Source organism: Paramormyrops kingsleyae, chromosome 10 (assembly GCF_048594095.1).
Source record: "Paramormyrops kingsleyae isolate MSU_618 chromosome 10, PKINGS_0.4, whole genome shotgun sequence".
In the NCBI taxonomy this organism is placed as follows: Eukaryota; Metazoa; Chordata; class Actinopteri; order Osteoglossiformes; family Mormyridae; genus Paramormyrops; species Paramormyrops kingsleyae.
The window spans coordinates 20,932,968-20,956,256 of record NC_132806.1 but is presented as its reverse complement, the minus strand read 5'-3'; the positions used below and the strand labels follow the sequence as shown (position 1 = coordinate 20,956,256).

The window sequence follows — 23,289 nt, the reverse complement described above, 5'->3', positions numbered from 1 at the left end:
CAGACAGACAAACTGTGTACACACAAGCAATGCATGTCATCTGAAAGACGCATGCTGGCAGAATGAACACACAGACAACAGCAATGACAACACTACCACTTTTGGCACAACTCACCTGTCTACCTGAGATAGGCACCAGCACGCTCACACAAATCCCCCCACCCCCCCCTGTCGGGTAACTGGGCAAGAGCTGCAGTGTGGGAGCCTATTATTACTGGGCCCAGAGAAGGAAAACATTTTTACAGAGCCCATTTACAGAGCCAGGGCTGAGAAAACATCAATAACCCTTCATCCGCATTTAACAGCCAGCGAAAAACCTGTCGTCCCTTTAATTCCCTCCCTTGTCGAAGAACCAATGAGAATAAACCCAGGCAGCCTAATTACACTCACTGTGCGATTCTGTGTGTGTGTGTGTGTGTGTGTGTGGTGAAGGGAGGGTGGCTTTCTTTAAAGCAGTGTTGCGTCCCTGTGTCAGGGACAAAGCAAGGACGCAGAATGAGGGAGGAAAACCAGATGCACTCAAAAACAAGGTCTGCAAACATTCCATCACCGACTGCAGCTGAGCAGTATTTGCTAGTCAAACACCGACTGAGGTCCAAGCAGCTGTGGCCCACCCTCTGTACTTTGAGGTACTTATTTCCTGGGCCTGTCCCCGCCTACCCCCCCCCCCCCACATATCTGTCACAGCCCCCCATGGGGTATTTGCATTTAACCACCAATGCACATCAATCAAGCAGGTTATACTGCCATTGTGGAAAAGCAAGACGCATTAAATATATTACATTTACAATGACTTAAAAGGCTCTTAAAGAACCGGTGCTTCTGTCTGCTGCCTATAGCATTAGTGCACAGTATATGAGCTGTGCAGAGTGGTAAAATAACACTGAGAGCCACCACATTAATCAGACAGGGGGTTAGTTAATTAATGCAGGTGTCTGCTGCATGCAGGCACTGGCTGGTGGTAGTAAATTAAGTGCCGGCTATTTAAAACTCAGTGATGAAGTAAGATTCCTGGAGCAAAGGAGAGCAAACCTTTGGCCCGCAACAGACTGGGATAAAGAGCAGTTACACTGCTAGCGGCCTCACAAACCATCCAGGAAGCCACACTCACCAAAGAGCATCATGGGAAGAGCATGTGACAGGATGAGGGAGGCAGTGGGGCGAGTCAGCCAGCATGTGGTGGAGGGGGGATAAGGAGGGTGTGGGGGCTGGGAGGGGTGTTTGGCCGAGCGTGCTCTGGTCTGTCAGACACCGTGTCGCTCGGAGACGGCAGGGATGAAGCTCATAATGTCTGGCAGCCAATGAATGGGAAGGGTTAGGAGTGTTGTGAGGGGGGGCTGGGGGCTAATGTGGCGTGGTTAATGATATCTCATTATATGCATATATGAAGACACACACCCCCCCCCCCCCCCCACACACGTGCACACCCACAACCCCCACACCCACACAAGTGCACACACCCCCCCACACACGCGTGCACATACACACCCACACACATACAAGTGCGCGTGCACACACACAGGGCCCCTGTTAGAGGCAATGTACCATGTAGCCAATGTCTGTCACACCCTCTGTTATTGTGTCACCTGCTGTTGCGCCATAGCACTGCGCACGAATACAACCATGAGCATGCACACATGCACACGCATATACGCAGTCACTCACCCATATTCATGCCTGCATACACACACATGCATGCTCATATACACATTCACTAACCCATACTCACGCCTGCATAAACCTGCATGTACAGTAGATGCACATGTAGATGCACATCTCCATACACACTTGACACTTGTTATTTTTTTATATACAGTGGTACCTCAGTTCTCGAACTCATTAGAATTCTAATTTCTTAAAAGTCGAACCAACCAGTTTGAAAAAAAATTACCCAGAACTCGATCTGAATTCCAGAAGTTCAACCGTGAACGCCGACCTAAGGTAACTTGTACGCACGGGGAAATGAGTCACGCGGCACGTCTCTCAGCGGAAACAAAGGGTAACGCTTCAGTCTCAGCCTCGCATTCGCTGTGATAGCATCGTTTGTTGGTGATGGTGCTTTTTTATTGAAAATATCAGGTAATACACTGTACTTTATATCATTTTGGTGGCCATTGCTTATCAAAAAGTTACGCAATAGTTGTACAAATGTTACAACCTAAAAGTTTGCGATTTATGAACAAATTAACGAATACAGAGTAATAATAAAGATAAACAATGGACCGCATGGCATAGTCTAGTGTTGACGCAGTGCTGGGGCATGGCTTGGGGTTGCCATGATCTACTGAGCACTCAAGCGATCGGGAAACACGGGCAAAACAACACAATGACGTTACAATTACTTGACTGGGGAAACAAACTGAAACGCAGACTAAATACAGAGGACTAATGACAACAACCAGAAACAGCTGATCACACGGGGATTTCACACGAGGTTAACGAGGGGGCGTGGCACACGGAAGGAGCGGACGATCGGGGGCAGGACAGGGGTAATGTTGGGATAAGATATTTATCATTTTGGAAGCCATTAAGAAATTGCTCTTCTTGTTTTACCCTGTTCATTTTGTGTTTAAATGCTAAAAAAACATATTTAGGTGTAATTTTTTGGGGTCGGGAAGCAATTAATTGGTTTTCCATTATTTCATATGGGGAAAATTCGATCAGAACTCAAACTTTTTAGGATTCGAACCCGAGTTCTGAACGGATTAAGTTCGAGTTCTGAGGTACCACTGTATGTGAGATTGTTCTATGCATGCAGATGTCGGTGTACGTTTACATGCATGTAATGTTTGTGGGCGTCTGTACCGATCAGTGTGTTTATGTGTTTGCATGTGTGCATGCTGTATATAAATACACACACATGAACATAGATATGAAGACACACCTACATGCAGATATACACACAACCAGGAGCCCATATGACAGCACCAACAAAGAGGAGGAACCGTTTTCAGGAAATGGTGCTGGTACGAGTACCCAGAGGAGACAAAAAGGGAGAGATGCCGGTGACTGGCAGCAGGGGAAAAGTAGCAATTATCATCATAATGAATCGAGTGACCTCTTTAATGATTAATCAGATCAGCAGCCCCGACGTTACTAATGTGGCCTCATTCACTGCTTGGCGCTCACACAAAGCGGCAGCTGTTTTGGAGCATGTGCCGATTACGAGCCGGAGCCGGAGACGGTTCGGTGCCCGTCCAGCCCTCTACCTGCGGACGTTAACGCTCCACGCTGGCTAGCGCTACTGTAACTCACCTGCAGGGCTGCTCACGAGATGGGAACTGTGACATGGACTGGAGTCACACGCGCACACACAAAGGTCAGAAGGCTGGCCAGGCACAAAGGTCATGTTTATACACACACACACACACACACACACACACACACACAAACAAACAGGAGGATTATACTCAAATATTACCAATACCAAACACACTGTTTAACATTTCAAAATTTCATCCATATCACCTATGTGACCGCACATCCGCACCTCACGCTGGGTCAGCCAAATTTTAGGGTTAGATTAGGTTATTACTACTGGGCCCAAGGCTTCCACATGGTGCTACAGATGGATACAGGGTAACCAAATGCTTGCATTGCACTTATATGCCCTCGTGGCCTCCCCAGAATGTCCTCACATGCCTCCTCACACGCCCACACACCAAGTGTTCAGTACCTCTGTCCCCGTGGTGCTTTACCTGGTCAAAAAAAATGCATGTGTCTGCTGACAACGGACGCGGAAGGCAAGGCAGCCACAGCCGACGGAGGATAGATGACCACGACGTTTGGCATGTTCAGCGGCGGTGGGTGAGAATTAAAAGTGGAGAGCCAGTGAGATGGGAGCACCAACCTCAGCGATGAACACCACGATGACACAGTCCTCCCTCTCCGCAGGGCTCAGCTCGGACATCAGAGAGCTGAGCGTGTCGGTCAAATAGGAGTGAACCTCCCTCTTCACGCTGGGGATTCCCATTACTATCGACACTACGAACAGAAATGCGAAGAAGCATCGATTTTATATACTTTATTTTATAAACATGATGCAAAAGTGGGATAAGCTACAGAATAAAACCCTTCAGGTTTCAGCCTTGGTTCTTGATTTATTTAGCAATTATTCTCATAGGATGCTACCTCATTGATGTTTCCGGTAACAGTGCAGGGTTAATAAAAATGTATTTTTGGCCAGGATTTTAGGCACCCCTGCTAGAGAGCAACTATCATCATTAAGACAAACTTGCATTCGCCTGTCATGAATTTTACACTTTAAGATAGTGTTCCTATTTGGGATGGGCAGCCATGAGCTGAACCACTGCTGATAGAGAGTAATGTTCAGTAAGGGCCTGTAGCTTTGCAGGGAGGCCGATGCTCATCATTATGGCCACGGCTTACTCTGCAGACACTGTGGGAGCAGAGCGAATGAAGTGGCCCTGGTGTGTGGGGGACATTTCTGAAGGAGTGGTATGGAGACATGAACGAGGAAGGGGGTGGGGGTGAGGGTGGCGAGCAAGGATGTGGCGTGGATAGGGAGATAGCTGTGTGGCTTATGGGGGTGAGAATGCGAGAGAAGGAAATGAACAAGGGAGATGAGATATGGATGTTGTGAAGGGGGTGAGGACTGACATGAGGAGAGGTCTAGCTGCTACCATGCTTGGAGCTGGGTGGTGCTGATAAGCCACTGGGCGATCGGCTGTGGTCAGTGGGAGGGGCTAGGAGGAGGCGCTCACCCCCGGTTCGGCCCTGGCCCACGTGCACAGCCGGCTGCAGGCTGCTCTCCTTGGCCAGCAGGTGGGGCAGGTGGTGGAAGATGCTGGGCAGCTGCAGCACATTCTTACTGCTGGACACGTTCCATAGCTTCAGCTTGGTTTCATCTGGAGCCAGGGAGGTCAGAAGACATCCGAAAGAAGAACAACCAGAAGTACAGGGCAGCAGGTACTGCAGGAGTTACAGATGTGCTCATGCTTGCAGGATTAAATTCTCAAAGGAGCCCTGGAGCAAGCTAGTTAACCTAAATTGTTCCAGTAAAATGTATGATTGTCTAAAACAGTGCATGGAGGGTCTTTTGCATGCCTTTGGCTCTTCTTGTACTGGGATAAACACACAACCAGTAGAACTGACATCCATGTCTGTGAAAAATGGTATCGTAGACGATATGTGTAGGCTGAGTAAATCCAGCTTGGGAAATATACCTACCAAATGCCTACTGACAACTTTACTGTGAAGCGCATAAACACGTATGTAACCCCACAGCCGAACAAGGTAGAAACTCAACGTCAAACCCTCATCTAAAACGAACATGAACATAAACTCTTAAATGCAGTTAAAAATACCAGTCAGCTCTGCCTTCCATTGAGTCTCGGTCGCTTAGCCGGCTGATGGGTTGTTTTTGGGACCTACCCAGCACGCTGCTCCAGAAGCGTCTGAGATGTTATCACATCACAGCAGCTTGTTTATTATGGTCCTCAGGTATGGGTAGGTTTCCCTAGCAGCCGTACCTGACAAACTGCTCCAGGTGCGGTTGATGTCTCGCAGTGCCTGCTTCTCCGCTATGGCCCTCTTGATCTCGTCCAGGACCAGGTTGAGCTCTTTGGAGCGTTTCAGGTTCTCCTGCTCGGCCGAGTGAAGCCGCTCCCTCAGGGCCAGAAACTCTCTCTGATAAATGTCCACCACATCACCTGATGGAGAAAGAATATGGAATGGGGTCACAACCAAGTGTATTATTCACCGCAAGATGCTTTTTTTTAATCTATTGCTAGATTACGATTACAGCTTGACATCTTATGCTTTTGTGCATGCAAACTGCTGATTATCTGCTTCAGTAAGTTCAAGTTAAAGTGTGCTGAAAATATCACAACAGCAGAACGCCTCCTACTCCAGTTCCCCGAGACTCCGTGCCTGCAGTTAAATTCCTTAATCACTCCACCACCTGCTAACTCACTCTAGAACAACACTATGGGAGAATAATGGTGCTGTCCTCAACGCTGATGGCAGCACCGAGTGACCATGTGACCTTGTACCACCCAAGTTTAAATTTCCACTAGCGATGCGTGGGAATCTGGCATGGTTGCCCTGACAACGATACTACGGGCGGCCAGACAACTAGGCTGCTGGTATCTCCAGACAATGGCAGAAGGTATATCTACACTGAGAGCGGCTGGATTTCCAGAAGAAAAAAATAAACAACAGCAGCAGGTATCTCATCGCACATCCCCTTTTATCTCTCTACTCCATGGGCAGAAGTCTTGGAATCTGTACCCATGAGATAATCTGATAAAGCTTCCTGGGATCAAGAGCCTCCTTTCTGTAAAATGACGGGCTGGGATGCGACAGGCCACTAGAGCAGAAAGGACTCGGGCCAGAGGCATTGCTGTAATTTTACTCTCCACATGAATCCCTAAAGAGCAATTTCTTTCTGACTAATCATGGGCATGTCCTACCGTCAGACTGAGGGACCCCATGACCAGAGGAATGATAAACAGCATTTTTCTTCTGGCAGGGGTGCTTTAACATGCACACTGATTCGCTCATCTTTACAGCACGAGCCTCAGTCTTTTCAGCATCGAGACAGTCAGTAAAAGTGAGAAGCGGCCAAGGAGACGGCGAGCAGAATGAAATGAAGCGGGGAGAATGTTGCTGTCTTTCGGAGCGCGTTCCTGTCCAGCAGTATTTCACAGCAGGGTCAGAGTGAAAAGTGCCAGAGCATTGTGTGTGTAATGTTCAGGTTGCCAGACCCTGCCACATTTCCCAATGACACTGAGCGTGTGCATACTGCTGTCAATGCAAATACACACACACACGCAAGAGGACATTTACATTTCATTAGCAGATGCTTTCATCCAGACTGACACATTTTTGGTGAAACAAGGTTAAATAGTCCTCGGAAAAACTGGAGATAAGGGGCCTCGCGCAGGGGCCCAGCGGTGATATCACGGTGCCGACCCTGAGACTCGAACCGATGACCTTCTGATCATGAGCACTGCCTCATAACCCGCTGAGCCACACACAGCCCCCCAAGAGCAATCAGCTAAGAGCTTATTAATTGATACATCATGACACTCTTTGGTATCATGCTTTATTAAATATCTTAGACACAGAAAATTAGTACAAAAAGTGGGAATAAAAGCACAGAAAACACTAGAGGGCAGCCCAGCCTTCCAGGGGTCTTCAGGGTTGATTCCTCAACGGCCGACAGAATGAGGAAATCAATGCTCCGCTGTGGGTTTTATACTTTGTCTCCTACTGTTGGGGAGATAAAAGTGAACAGTCTGGCGAAGCTGTACAGAAAAGACAAAAAGCCTAGTAGGTGTGGGACCGCCTGTGGTGACCAGCTGTGGGACAGAAATCAAATCAGAGTCACAGTTTTACGTGGTCTGACCCTTTCCTAAAGCGGGGTATTTACCAAAGTGATTTACCATGCTCACGGCTATGACCGCGAGGCTGCTCCTCTGACAAAACCGTTTGTTGTCTGCTTCACTCTCATGTCATTTAGCACCCCCCCGTAGCTCCAACAACAACACGAGTGTTCAAAACCAAGATGCCCACAGGAATGGGGACGATGCTGTAAGGTCACACCCACATGTTCCTGGTCATCAACCCAACCTGACTGATCGATTCACTTTGAATACAAGGAACAGAGGACAAGGGCACCATTCCAAAAACTGCCTCAGTAAGACTAACAAAACCAGCAGCTATCTCTGTCTGTGGAACTAAGAGCTCCCAAGAATTATTCTCTCATGCACTGCAGCCACATAAGAGAAACACCCATCTAAACAACATTACAGAATCCGTTATGGTATCTCCTACTGTATACAACATTCTACAGAATCTACAGTAGCCTGACCAAAGGAGAAATAAACTTCTCACCTCTGGTCCGACCAAATGGTTCTGTGCCCAGATCTAGCATCTTGCTAAAACTGAGTCTAACTAAAGTCTAACTGAAAAGAAACACAGCTCTCAGTACACATGACTGAGGAGAAACAGATGTAGCACTGAAAGTTGGAGAGAAAACAGATGTCTGACTATAGGTGTGACTGAAAACAGCCACACATCTCAGGCCCTGTTAGCAAAGGCCACGCTACTAAGATTCTAATCTGACAGAAAATGCTGTCGCACATGAGGCCGACATGTGGAGTTCCAAAGCAATGATGTCACCCTTCCGGCCTGCTCCCTCTCTCAGGCCAGGCTGAAGCCCTCACCCAGCAAATCTGGATTTCGGGACAATTCGTCTTTACCGACTTCTTCTGCCTCGCACAACCCCTTTGCGGTGTCACGGCTGGAAGATGGAGCCGGGAGAACAAGATGCAGGGCTGTAATCTTCAACTGGAGCAGATTAGCAGCTGTGAAAAATCATTCCTGTTCCTCTCCTCCTCCTCCTCCTCCTCCAGTCCGGCACTGCCCTTCCTCTACAACCGGCTTAGGTTACCCACTATCATTCTGCCTTATGCAGTACTAAAGGAACAAATTGAATGAATACACTCCTGTATTTCTAAAACGGTGCTGTGCAAAAGTCTTACGCAGTCAAAGAAAATGATATTTAAATGATCTTCATTTTAGTGTAAAACTATGATGTTCTGTCTGTAAAAGTGTGTTAGCTCAGCCATTTAAAAACCTCCCCTAAAATCACCCAGTATTTGCAGCAAACATCCAATACATCAACATATTTTTTGACTTCAGCATAGCATGTTTGGCTAATCGACACCTCAGTGACTTTTTAAATGAATTTAATTAATGAATTAAGTGAACTGATGGTGAAATTTAACATATACATGGAATGGCAGAGGTGCCCCTGAGGAGAGGTTTGGGAACTGATGCAGTCCAGCCATCCAACAAGATATCAGTGACTTTTGTAACTAAGTAAGTAAATTTTATTTATAAAGCACATTTAAAACTGACCAACGTGCTTTACAATAATAATGATAGTAAAACAAATTGAAAAATAAAATAAAATATAAAAATAAATAAAAAGAGAAATAGTTCAATTACTTTTGGGAGGACAGAAGAAATTCTTGTTTTTATTGTGTGACTCTTAATTTGCATATGCTCTAATGTTAAATTCAGTTTATTTTTCGTTCAGCAAATATACAATTATTACCCAGATAAATAGCTTTAAACATTTCTTTTGACTGCCTAACATTTTTGCACAGTACTGTATGTAATCGATGAAATGAAAAGTGAAACCTCAGATGATGGTGGTTCTCCTGAATTAAAGATGCTTGTGTTTTTGTTTGTTTTTTAAGACACTGGAGACCTGCTGTTCACATTTAAGGCGGCGGGGGCTACGCACTAGCCTAGCGCCTTGCTATCACCCAAGCACACCTGTGCTCACTACTGCCCTCCTATACAAAATGCATGAAACCGCTATAGGCTAATAATGTCTGGCGAGGAGGGATACGGTCATGATCTCTGTGTAGTCATCACCCGGGGACTCAACGGCAGGCAAATCTTGCCCTGGACCACCGCGCTTTGGCCATTAGCTCCCAGCAATCAGCTGACATGGACCAGACAGCACAGTGCGGAGGGGACAGTGGGGAGGTAGTGATAAGGAATGGACTCAGACATGGACACGAACACAAGCTACCAATGAAAGAAGCTCAATGCACACAGTGCAGTCTCCCTTTAGTAAAGGGCTTATCTTCGGGGACCATAGTGATGGGTCTTACAAGAGTACGGCTGCTCTTCTGTCACCTTTTATCTCCGTTGTAGGGTAAAGCATAACTGGGTTAGGGACTAAAATATGGCAGGTACAATGCTACATGTTACACATAACTGTCAGCTTGCGATTGTGTTAAGAATCCCGTTATCTTGTAAACAATTAGCTTAATAAATAACTAGAATGCTGGCTATTGTAGCCCATTAACCCATGTTGACCAATACAGCCAATTAGACTGCGATGCTTAATCAGACTCAGATATATTCCCTGTTAGATTGTGCCTGCTTTAGATGCTTATTAGACGGTGCAGAATACAGTAATCAGACTGTACTGACTATAGCGGCCTATCAGCCTGTGAATTCAGGGGCCTAGAAGTCTGGTGGCCGAACGCAGAGGCATGATTCATCCGTAATGCAATATGCCCAGAAGAGTGCTGCAGATTCTTGCACAGTGACAGCCTTAACGGGAAGTGGAGTGCGTTAATGCAATTCACATCGATTCAGGAAGCAGCTTCCTCTGTGTGATTGGAAGACAAAAGTGGTATTGGAGAGATACCTCTATGCCCGGATAATATGGGAAACCACGCAGTTCCTGAGAAGCCTTGCATGCTCACCTGTGTTCGGAGGCGAAAGGGAAGCAAAATCTGCTTTTCGATTTACGCATTAAATGTTCGTGGAAAATTTCAGGAAGAGCCGAGATGGATTAGGAGGCTTTTTTGTCCCGAACTCCCTCTCATCCATTTGATAGGTTATTTTGTGGATGTCTGGGTGTGGCTTGGAGCATTGGTTAGCCCTCTTCCTCGCACAGATGGGGCTCTCTTACTCGAGAGTATGCGGCAGATGGAGGAGGCGGTGGTGGAGTTTGGCATTGTGCCTGAGAGCAATCAATCAAACAACTGAGTAAAGAGCATCTTTAGAATAAGCAGCATATTTAGATACGTTTACCAGGAAGGGGAACAAAAATCAAAATCTCAAACTAAATGGAAGAAAAGTATAAAATGATTCTATGAGACCAGGACAATGATGGCTGCATGCTCTCTGGTTATGAGGTATAGGATGAGTGTCGGTCAGACAAACAAGACGAAGAGGCTGGACCTATTGCAGTCAATGTTGCCTCTGATATGCAGGTGAAAACAGTAGACGGTCACAGGGATTTACCCACTGAGTGGGCTGGGAGGGGGCACATAAAATCACCTGCGTCTGAATTGTAAAAATTAAATGTCATATGAGAAGAGGAAATAAACATTCCATAAGCTAACAGTCTATTCCTGTGTCTAGATGACATTTGACTGGCTTTCAGTTGAAGGGATTTGAGGTAACTCATGTATGCCTGACTATAGAATTACATCCTAGTATAGAGTTCCATTGAATTTTAAATGAGAACCAAAAATGTGGTTCAAATCCTACAGTGGAAATGCTTTTCAGTCTGCTGCGGCAGCCAATGGGTGCTAAGTAGCAGCCTTTTGTCAATCTAGTCTGGATTTCATGCATCTACTATCCTGACCTCTAGCCAACTGAATATGCTACAGTGTAGCACCTGACCTGAGTATCAGCATTCATCCTAGGCTATGTGGATGTTCCCGTAAGGCCTTTTTATTTGGCTATAGCATCATTAACACATTAGCTTAACCAATTACTACATTTTGAACTAGGTTTGAACCAAACCCAGCAATGAAAAACTGTGTGGAGCAGGTGCAGACCCTTCTGACTGCACGTTTAGGCGCTGAGATCACTGTGCTATGGTTTCCAGTGTAGGAGCACAGCTGGAGTTGGTTTCGGGTTGGAGCCCAGTTAAAGCCCCTCCACAGGGCCCAGATCCTGACCCGTTCACTCGGACGTGGAAATGTCCTGGAAGCGGCCACCAGAAAAGAGGAACAACAGAAAGCAGTTTTTCCAGGCTGCTGGGTAAAATCAGTGCCTGTGAATGGTCAAGGCAAATGTGAAGTAGAATGAGTTTCCAAATTTACACATTAAATGTTTATGAAAGAGAATAAGCTATGCGTTTTATAAATACTGTACATGGCTTAACGCTAAACTACTGATATGATGCAATAGAAGCAAAAAAGTAGTTTCCTAAAAGCAATACCACAAACTTCTTCTGTACAACAAAGTTTTCCAGAAAAAACAGAACGCAAATGTCACAGAACACATAATCTAAACTGTCCAAATTAGCAACAGCATAGCAGAGAGTTTGACATTGGGGACTGGGGGCACAACTTAATAATGTAAATACAAAGGTCTGTTTATTGGGGGGGATGAAGGAAGCCAAATTAAATATCGAGGTGGAAACGCCACCCACCCCCCCAACTTCCTGCACCCCTGCACATAAGGACACAACTGGTATACTTAGCCAACTCTTACAGTCAACGCTACATTCAGGTTGTATAGCTGCTTATTTAGTGTAAATACTACAGCAGGTCGCCCCCCAGGATTCAAACTAGCACCCTGTTAATAAATGAAACCGACTGGCTCTCAGGGGTACTGCACAGAAAAAAGCTGTTTTTGTCTCGAAAGCTTCAAAAAGTAGCAAAGCTATTTTTAATAAAGCTATTATTTACTTCAGATTAAGCCTAAAAAAATACATCACAAATATGAACTTTGTGTTCTCACCTTGGTAGAACACAGATCTACCAAGCGTTTTTTTTTTTAACTCATGAAAATAAACAGAAAGGCTACAATTCTGGCAGACGGAATGATATGGATCCAACTACATTTACAATCTTCCTTTGTACATTTAGCCTGTCTACCACTGAATCACATAACGATGCACCACAGGAAAATATATACTTGTAAATCCACCAGATTCAACTGCTTCCCAGACCCGAAGACACGGCCCAGTACCCTGGGAAGCATCGCTAAGGCGTTCTCCAGCAGCCAGAAGAAGGAGGCACTGTGGTGAGACATAATTCTGAACAGGTCTTTGGAAAAACATCAGCCAGCCATTTCACCGCAAACAAGCTCCCACCTACAACACCTACCGTTTAACAGAAACTACTGGAAAGTAAAACACGGGCAAGCGGGAAGAGGAACATCTAAAATCTCCAGCTTCAACAGACAGCTCTTTCTCCTCAAAATCCTGGACCGACAGTTTTGTTTAAACAGTGGCATGCTTCACAACCAAAATGGAGCTGCCTTTGGGTGTGCCCCCCCAACCCAAAACACGGTTCTGACACAACTAGCCCAGTCAAGAAAACCACAGATATGCAGCCTGCCTCCAGCAAGATTGCTACAGTTGGCTGGGGGCAACCATAAGCACACTGATTAACTACCTTCATCAGCACAGAGTTGAACACTTCTTCTAGTTCTCCTGCCTGACCCCCAGTGTCTCTCCTGTTTGATGGAAGACTGCCTGTCTCCCCATAGCAGTGAGTCGAGACAAACGGTATAGTCAGTTTTCCCAAATGCAGTTCCCACTATTGTGTGAAAACGCACACATTATATCCATAATTAATGTGCAATTCTAGAAAACATGGTGTTTGTTTATTTTTTGCACTGAGCAGGAAGAGGTCAGCGACAGGCTTATTTTTCCACTTTAGGTGACCCCCACATTTTACTCTTCCTAGCCACCCCCACCCCCACCCCCCAGCCTTTACTATGCCTTTCCTCTGAAAATAGTCTGGTGCTGCTACTGGTCGGTGCAGGCTCTCAGGCCGGCTGAGATACACTAATGCTATTTACATTACACTGTAAACAGTGTAAAACTTTATGCTGGGCCAGAAAATAACACTGTGTGCCAAAAACCGGTTTATGTCTCTGCATCAAGCAAATAAAGTATTTCCCCTTCAGCGAGTGAACAGTACTGTGGTGGACCCTATGGAGGTGCTTCAGAGGCACAGGCAGAGCCCAACACAGGGAACACGTGCAGCAATAAGGAGGCACAGGCAGAGCCCAACACAGGGAACACGTGCAGCAATAAGGAGGCACAGGCAGAGCCCAACACAGGGAACACGTGCAGCAATAAGGAGGCACAGGCAGAGCCCAACACAGGGAACACGTGCAGCAATAAGGAGGCACAGGCAGAGCCCAACACAGGGAACACGTGCAGCAATAAGGAGGCACAGGCAGAGCCCAACACAGGGAACACGTGCAGCAATAAGGAGGCACAGGCAGAGCCCAACACAGGGAACACGTGCAGCAATAAGGAGGCACAGGCAGAGCCCAACACAGGGAACACGTGCAGCAATAAGGAGGCACAGGCAGAGCCCAACACAGGGAACACGTGCAGCAATAAGGAGGCACAGGCAGAGCCCAACACAGGGAACACGTGCAGCAATAAGGAGGCACAGGCAGAGCCCAACACAGGGAACACGTGCAGCAATAAGGAGGCACAGGCAGAGCCCAACACAGGGAACACGTGCAGCAATAAGGAGGCACAGGCAGAGCCCAACACAGGGAACACGTGCAGCAATAAGGAGGCACAGGCAGAGCCCAACACAGGGAACACGTGCAGCAATAAGGAGGCACAGGCAGAGCCCAACACAGGGAACACGTGCAGCAATAAGGAGGCACAGGCAGAGCCCAACACAGGGAACACGTGCAGCAATAAGGAGGCACAGGCAGAGCCCAACACAGGGAACACGTGCAGCAATAAGGAGGCACAGGCAGAGCCCAACACAGGGAACACGTGCAGCAATAAGGAGGCACAGGCAGAGCCCAACACAGGGAACACGTGCAGCAATAAGGAGGCACAGATTCCTATGCTGTGACATGCATGTGAATGTCCACACGCACGTAAATATACACACATACTGTGCAAAAAGTCTTAGGCTGCCAAAGAGAATTATGTTTAAATAATTTTCATGTTGGTGTAAAATTAGGATATTATCTCTGTCAAAATGTGTTAGCTTAGCCATTTCAAAACCTCTCCTAAAGTTACCCCGGCATTTGCAGCAACCGTCCAATATACCAATGATATATGAGACATCAGCAACTTAATGGAGAACAGGCAAAAAAATCATTTAAATTGGGTTGCTGTTCATTTGTACACATTCTAAACTGTACATATATAAATACAGTTATATATTCTGGGTTATATATTATATATATAATCCAAATTAAATTTTTGCTGAGCAAATACACCCATACTACACAAATTAATAGTGTGAAACATTTTCTTTAACTATCTAAGACCCGCACAGCACTACCTGCACATTTCAGGAGACAGACACTAGGACTCTTAACCACACAATACACACCCACCCATCCAAAACACAAATAGACACCCACCCACAACACAAATAGACACCCACCCACCCACAACACAAATAGACACCCACCCACCCACAACACAAAGACCCACCCATAGATCTGCACACTAACACCCATTAGCAGAAACACATATGCAAATAAGCACGGCAAGGGGCACCCAGTTCTGCACAAACTGCACATGTGCCCTTACACTCCCACGCATGCAGGACACGGACAGTGTGTCATGCAAAGCACGATTCATCCGGCCTCTGAAATCGGATCCTGCTATCCCTGATCCTGGCAGAATGCGACTCTGAAGCAGGCCCTCTGGTTTCCAGGGAATGTATGCGCCAGGCAGCCAGTCGAATACCACATTACATCATCCTGCCCATTCCCTCCTATCAGAATTACATTCCAGAAGCATTAATTCATTCTCAGACGTAGAGGCATGTCTCTCCTTTGCCAGGTACTCCTTGATACAGTGGCTCTGTGAGTTATACAATAAACTGCCGTATGCAGGGCTCTGAATCTATCCTTAGTGCTGAAGCTGCAATTTGCATATTTGAAGAAATTCTAGAATAACAGCCAAAGTTCATGGGAAATTACTATTCTGAAGCAACCTTGGTGATCCATCCAGGGTGCACCTTACTTCTTGTCCTGGGATGAGTTCAGGCTACAACTGGAGAAGCATTTACTGAAAGGTGGTAGATAGTTATGTTCCACTGAGAGATATTTGTATATTATGCCACTATGATGTATTCTTCATTGACTGCCACTTACAATATCTTAGAGTGACCTGTCTATTTGCACTCTTAACATAGGTTTGGGTTAAAGGTGAAAGGGCTCTGAAATCAAGACCAAAGCTGCAATACAAATGTTCCTGATCTTGCATCGCAGTTCCAGAAGACAGAGCCGTGGCACCCCCCCCCCCCCCCCCCCACTGCCACTGCTGCCACTATTGACCTCTCATTATGTTATTCATATTACAAAACTAATTTTTCATTTCACAAGCTGTGCATTTCATAAATATTATACATCATACCTTTTGTTGTCTTACAACTGTGTGTGTCACATGACTTTTTTTGGTCCAATTATAATCGGGTGATCACACCTGCGGTAAAAGCTAGGATAGTTTCATTAGCTCAAGATGGATAATAAGCCTGTGATAGCTTATTATCCCCCCTGGCACATTCAGGTCGGCCGTGAGGGAACGTTTTGGTTATCCAGTTTATTTCTGACTGGTCTTCAGAGAAGTTTTTTATTTTTTTCATTACATAGCTATTTTATGTGAAGTTAATTAAACATGTTTTTTGTGTTCTTCTCTTTAGTGTTCCGCAAGTTTGGCTCTGTAATAGCAAGACCAGTTGAATGTAAAGTGTGCCAAAGTTCAAGGAAGGAACCATGTCTTGCATGCAGGTCATTATTAATTCTTAACTTGGTGCAACGACAAATAGGCAAGTAATGTCCCTGCATGTCTTTGTCATTAATAAGGCTCATTGGTTGTTTCGCTATTTTGCCCTCATACTCAGCATTGTGAAGTGCCCCTAAGAGCTGATTAGGTTTCTAACAAACTCCAGAGCATGATCTGTGGGAACCACTGTATGGATCTGGGATAAAGGGGACCAGCATCCTTCCCTCTACCCTACAGCAAATACTATAAGAAAATACAAGAGGTAAGTACGCGGTGGACTATCAAATCTCCATATTGCACAAAGTGCAGACATGTACTGGTTTGCTTGAGTGATTAACCTGAACTTCTCCTTAGACATCCCAGCCTTAATTCTCTATTTAGAATTCTCCAGTACAGCTGTGCGAGATTCTGCTTCATTAACTCTAGCTCTACCAGCCATAACACCTTCATATTGGTTTCTATCCACTTCCTTAGGCTCTCTAGCCATTTATCAAACATTTTAGCTTTACCTTAGCATGTTTGTCTTTCCATTAAAATAATTGCACATTTTCTGCATTTCCTAGTGATGAACTTGTAGCACTGAGGAAGTATTACGTCCTAACTGAAGGCTATGTCATAACAAATTTCTTTTCAGCATATAAAAATTCTACACTCAGAAATGATGTTGTCATCCATTCTATACTTATTATGTAAGTATATTTATTTACATTTTACTATTCTTATTTTTTGTAAATAAAAATATTAATTTACAACAGCATGTGTTATGTCCCTAATAACCAAAAAACAGCAAATTAAATGAATAATTTAACATAAATTCCCCCCCAAACATTTTAACACCAGGCTGTTTCTGACATTATAAGTGTGAAGCCTAGTAAAATGATCTGGGCAGCGCAATGCGGGAGGGACCCAGTTGCAGAAGGTTCATTCTCAAACATTAATCCCAAACCATAATCCAAAACACAGGTGGCATGTCACAGGGACGGCGACACAGAGAATACACAAGCTGTAATACAAAATCTGTCGTCCAAAACAGACAGGAGACTGAAAAGAACCATACCAACAGGGGGAATAGAGCCAAAACTAAATGATGATACTTTATCAATCCCCATGGGGAAATTCTATTTTCAGCTACCCTATTTTGCTCTCCATGACACACACAGATAGAGCGTGAGCTTGGGGAATCAAAGCAAAGAGCAGTTAGCAACAGTGCCTGCAGAGCTGAGGGTTAAGGGCCCACAGACATGTGACTGTTCTGCTGAGGCCAAGTTTGAACAAGGTCATCAGGAGAATGAACGATCACTATGGTGTAGCCACATAACACCCTGCAAAGAGGTAATTACAAACAAGGATCCTAACATAGCCAACCAGTCATGAGCTCAAAAGCCACATGTGTTCTAATAGTCTGGTGAACTAGAGCGAGGCCTGACAAGCCTGACTGATCAGAGACCCCTTCACAGGTGGCTCTAAAAGACTTAGACTGCCTACCAGCCAGATGCCCATGGAGCCATGGAGCGGAACTGTTTGGAATGGAGTGATAGAAATCCTCGATGATCGAAGGGTGCAGAAGGTCATAGGAAGGAAGCCACAATTTCTCCCCAGTTCACTCGGCATTGTAAGTGACCCCCAATGGTGGCAAGAGCTCAACAGTGAATGAACAAAGAAACCCAGAAGATCATAAAGTGGTTCGAACTGCCTGGAGAGAGTATCTACTTCGGTGTTTCATTGACTGTTACCTTTCGCCCAGACATATTTAAAACTGGCACAGAAAGGGATTCGCCCAGTTTTCCTAAGATTCACCCTCGTCGCTTCAGATACCCCTTCCAGCCAATGTCACGGCTCCTCGAGAGCCAACTTGATGGCCAGCAGTTCCCCGTTCACAGCGTTGTAATTCCTTCTGTTCTACTGGAGAGAGCTGGTAGTAGTAAAGCGCATGGGAAAGTAGCATATAGAGTGTAGCATGCTAATGAGCAGGAACGGCTCCCACAGCAACCTCCGAAGTATCTACCTCCACCACACATAACAGAGTTGAGTCTGGCTGTTCGAGCATAGGTTCAGGACTAGGTGATAAAGCAACTGGAGGCATAGGGAGAGAACAGATTAAAGCTCATGCACTTACGGCTGCCAGAATAAAAAAAAAAGATCTGTGCACTGTGCTTGCAAGTAATTCCTCTGTCATACTTCACACAATAGTGTTCCTGGATCCCAGCCATTAGCGGGATGATCAAACACTTCCTTAGATGGTATATAAACTAGTGGCTCAGAATTCGGCGTAGTTCTATTCAACACTATTGTCCACTGTAGAGCTTTCGCCACCAATAAAAATAGCAAAATGGATCTTGCCTCTAACATGAGCATCTTGAGATGCTGAATGACGTACATAAAACACTGCATTGCATTGCATTACACTGCATTACACTGCATTACGATAAAAACTGTGACGGGCTTGAAGCTGCAGGCGACCATTGCTCCAGAATCCAGTGGGGTGGCCACACTGTGCAAAAGTGTCGGCACCAAGTGACCTGGCAAAGTTTGCAAAATTTGACCTAGCTCACCAAATGCCTCTTCCTGCCTCAGGTTCCACTAGTTCCACAGATAGCAAGGTATAGCATAACGTAATGATACAAGAAGATCCAGTTGCAGATGGTTAATTTTCAAAATCACATACAAAATCCATAATCCAAAACACAGGCAATGTCATAGGGCTGCAGAAAAACTAAATCCAAAACATCGCCTGACATCCATAGTCTAAAATGTAGACAGTAGACTGAAAAGCAGCAAAGGGCAACATGAGAAGAGCAGCAAAACCAAGACCCACAACAAAAGACAAAGAAGAGGGTCATCAGAGAAACAAATACTCAGTATGGTATAGTCACACAATACCTCACAAAGAGGAGGCTGCAGACAAGGCATGAAAACCCAGCCAGAAATGAGCTCAAATGCCAAAGGTGAGCTAACAGTCAAGCGGATTGTGGCCAAACCAGGCTTGACGCAGATATGACAGTCTTCACATAACCGCTTTTATCAACATTCTGAGAAAGCATCTGTTTCATCAGCCGGGGTATTAAATTTAACTTGTTACTTAGTGAATCACTCCTTTTATAAATACATACAAAAGCACTTGTTATGACAAAGAGGATTTCTTAGTCCTGTATTCCTCGTGGGAAAGTCTTTCATAAAAAAAGTATAATAGTTGAAGTTTCCTTAACATCATTAAAAAATCTCTTTTCCTCTCTCCTCCTAAAACATGATACACAGCTAAAGCCAGGGTTATATCTAGAAATTCTGGGCCCCTTGACAAAATGTCACCTTGGGCCCCCCCTACCCAATTTTCCGTATAATTTTAAGTGCTGGCCCCCTGAATCTGCCAGGGTATCCATGCCCCTCCATAGCCCCTGACTATAGCATTTATCAACAAAGAGTTAGAGCATTCATGGCGTGTTATGGTCAAGGCATAAGCACTGAACCATTGGTCTATGCAGCTTCTCATCTTTCACGAGGCTCCAGTAAAGTTCTCTTCCTCATCCCTTAACCTTACAGCAGCTCTTACAGTTTCTGCTGCCTTAGACTCATTTCCAATACCAATGTCTTCTACAACTGGGCTCCCCACACATTTGATGCTCATAGACTGATTTACGTCATACCAAGATTTCACTGATCGGTAAAACGGTCAGGGTGCTGCTGGATAAACAGCAGATATGAACTTCTCCACAAACCCGCTAGTGTTCTGCGGCCCGGTGGCCATAGATCGGTTCCGCAAACTGGGGATTGGGAACCCCTAGTCTAGAGCACCTGGAATCTTTAATTTGACATTTGTGCAAAAAACAGACCCTTTTTTTCTGCCTCATTACTCAGGCAGGATAACATCTCCCAGTAGGGCAGTACAGGCCTCCCACTACTAACAAAGGAAGCGAGCTGATATGACTCCGACATAAAGCATTTATTCCAGCAGGAGGTCATTCAGCAGATAGTCGGAGAAATGTCATAACCAAGACCAAGCCCACTGATCGAGGAAAACAAGCTGTGCTCTCTGCCAACTCACATTAAATACTAACCAATTTCAGCACTAATTTTCATGGCTAAAAGCAATTAAATAAGAGTTATTGGCTAGCACCAGGAGTCATATTTTAAAATCTTTTTTAAGTGTGACACAAACTGATGTGGAAAGACCAGGCAGCTAGTGAATGAATATTTTGTGTGGAATCTCTCTGTCAGACATATAAGTAGATCCCCTGGCTGGCAGAGTGATGTCACCAGAGAAACGCCGACTGCTCCAGGGCTGTCTGACCCTGCTTGCTTAACTGCACGTCACTTTGGGTAAAAGTGTCCTATAAATAAATAAATGCAATGCATATGCATGAAAAATATCAAAAGCAAAGTACGAAAGTGCAATGACTTCATCTCAAACATACAAAAATATTTGGTGACACTTTACATTAACTGCAAATTCACAATGCATTAATTTTGCATTCATAGAACATTCAGTGCACCTTCATAATGCATTCATAATTAGCAGGATGTCAAACAGCTTTAATATGAATTAATAATAAACAATATTGATTTATAATGTTTGTTGTTAATGTACATTAAAGCTGTTAAGGTATGTTAAGATGTTAAGGTATAATTACATGTTTCTTATGAATGTTGTATGAATGCATTGTGAAGGTGCACTGAATGTTCTATGAATGCATTATAAAGGCATTATGAAGGTGCAGTTAAGGTAAAGTGTAAGCAAATATTTTGTAACATGTTTTCATAGCAGACAGATTACATTATAAAGATGGCAGACATTAACATAAAAAAACCTTCAGACCACAGTCTGACTACAGAGCTACACTATATTAAGAGGCATCATACTGAGCTTTACAAAAAAAAAAGAACAAAAAACCAGCACCTCCTGTAGCTCGTAATTACTCATCCAACTAATTTCTGGTATATTTGTATGGACAGACCGGATGGCCTAAAATTTTTAATTAAAGCATAAATACAGAATGCCAGCGGCCTAGCAGTAATCCTTTGACATGGTGCTGATATTGCAGTGAAATGCTGAGAACATTCTTTTGTTTGTGGCTAGGGATTAATTGTCAAAAGCAAATTGAGCCATTTTTAGTTGAGTCAATGAGGAACAGGGTTGGTTTCCCAAAACGGATGGGCAGGGTCATCACATTTTCACTCAGGCTCAATGAATATATTCATCTGTCCTTCTCTCTCTCTCCCTCTCTCTTTCTCTATCCAGAATCTTCTCCACATTCCATTTATGTTATCACATCTTAGACGAAATAAAATTAAGACATTTTTATTTTACTGTCATGTTCATAGAGAGTATTGCCTATTTATAGCATAGAGATTTTCCCTGCATTTTAACGAATCTTTGTCACTCACTGGAAACAGAACAGCTGACAGTCACCCCACTTTCAGTGCACAAACACAACTTTGCAGGGAAAATTTTAGCGGTGAAGGATGCCAGAAGGGCAGAGGTAGTAGGAGGATCACGTTCCTTTTGAAGTGATGGCTGATTGCGGTATTGGTATAAATAGCCGCTTTTGTATCATTATTAGCATGATTATGTTTGTGGTTTTTCACAACGGGCGCTTCTCACCGACACATTTACTGTGACAAATTTCCCAGATTATTAAAGTACAATGAAATTAATTCTGAAGCCAATCAGGGAGAGGAATAGAGGAAGAGTTTGAGGTAATGGGAAATGAGAAGACAGAAAGAGAAGTGGAAAGACGGAATAGAAAGGGAACAACTCATGGCTCAGACACTGCTCCAGGCATTTCATTTATTTTAGCCTGATATATACGAGCAGGCGAATGGGAGCACACCTGATCGGCCACCACTGTCACACCATACAGCCAGCACCTTCAGCACCGTGACACAGTGACGCCCGTCTCTGCCGCCACGGAAACAGTGCGGCGATCCCTCCTTCGCACTGCCAACCCCCGACGGGAGCGGAAGATGGGGAGGACACTTGGCCTTTGGCGCCGCAAGAAGCCTTTGACACTGGATCTGGTCAGCAGTGAGCGAGAGGATTAGGGGCAGCTACTGGCAGCCACTCTGTTAGCAGCCTCCCTCTCAGCTTTTGGCCGCAGATCGGCGTCTGAAGTAATAAGCAATGTGCAACCATGAGACTTGCACCCATCTGTGTTGAGATAATATGTGCCGCTGAAATCATTAGAGGCCGTACCGAGATGATAGCTGCTATTGAAACTATTCGAATTAACTTTATTCATCACGATACCAGTAAGTCACCTTGCACATGGACAATGTGCATTAATTTCTGCAGTATTCCGAGAGTCACAAACAGTAAAGCTGAGGACATATCCGCCATTGTGCACGTGTCCATTTGAGCTGATATGCGATTCTCAGTGTGCATCTGTTCCTGAGTGTATCAGTGCTCACCAGCTACATGGGGATGCCTGTCATTTTGCTTACCTCTTTGCCCTTAAGTGAACTGCAGCAAGTATTATTGTAGTTTTCATTTTTTTAATTGATTTTATTTTTATATTACTTCTAATTTTCATTTGAAATCCAGTTTAGTTTTAGTCCATTTAGTTTATATATATTTTATTTTCAGTAGTTTTTGTAGTTATTTGTCCCTAGGGATTTACTCAGAGTTGTGGAGCTATTTATATCTATGTTCTTCAGAGAATTCTACATGAATACATCAAAATGTGCAACATGTTCCAGGCATTATTCATGGTAATAGTATTTAGAATAACAGTAACAGAAAGTATTTAATGTTTGTTTTTATTTTATTTCAGTTTGTTTTGGAAGCAATATTTAAAGTTTTCATTTAGGTGTGTGTGTGTTTTTTTTTTTTTAAATCAGTTTACAAAAATGTTATTTTTTTGTTTAATAGTTTTAGTTTTCTTTAACGACAGTAACCGTGGCTCCAGTATGTGTTTTATCTTCATCCACAGCTTCATCTTATGAGAGGGCAACAGCACCCAGCAGCTCCTACAGGATTAGCCACGATTAAACAAAGATTACGACATGAATGCACTGCAGATCAGATTACAGCGGACAAACTAATTACTTTCAAT

At 44.5% G+C, this 23,289-nt stretch overlaps 1 protein-coding gene and 1 long non-coding RNA gene across 2 annotated transcripts in view; one reads left to right on the top strand and one right to left on the bottom strand.

The window, feature by feature from the left end:
* The window catches only part of mgat4b (alpha-1,3-mannosyl-glycoprotein 4-beta-N-acetylglucosaminyltransferase B), a 71,071-nt gene that overhangs the window by 28,072 nt on the left and 19,710 nt on the right, over positions 1–23,289 (bottom strand). The window contains exons 2-4 of the mRNA XM_023842975.2: positions 5,493–5,672; positions 4,725–4,868; positions 3,851–3,984 (exon numbers count right to left, since the gene is read on the bottom strand). Coding sequence (XP_023698743.1) covers positions 3,851–3,984; positions 4,725–4,868; positions 5,493–5,672 — 458 coding nt within the window. The remainder of the gene's footprint in view (positions 1–3,850; positions 3,985–4,724; positions 4,869–5,492; positions 5,673–23,289) is intronic.
* LOC111859869 (uncharacterized) lies at positions 16,410–23,034 on the top strand. The gene is made up of 3 exons (XR_002841919.2): positions 16,410–16,505; positions 16,878–16,932; positions 21,477–23,034. It is a non-coding gene; the product is annotated as an uncharacterized lncRNA (long non-coding RNA).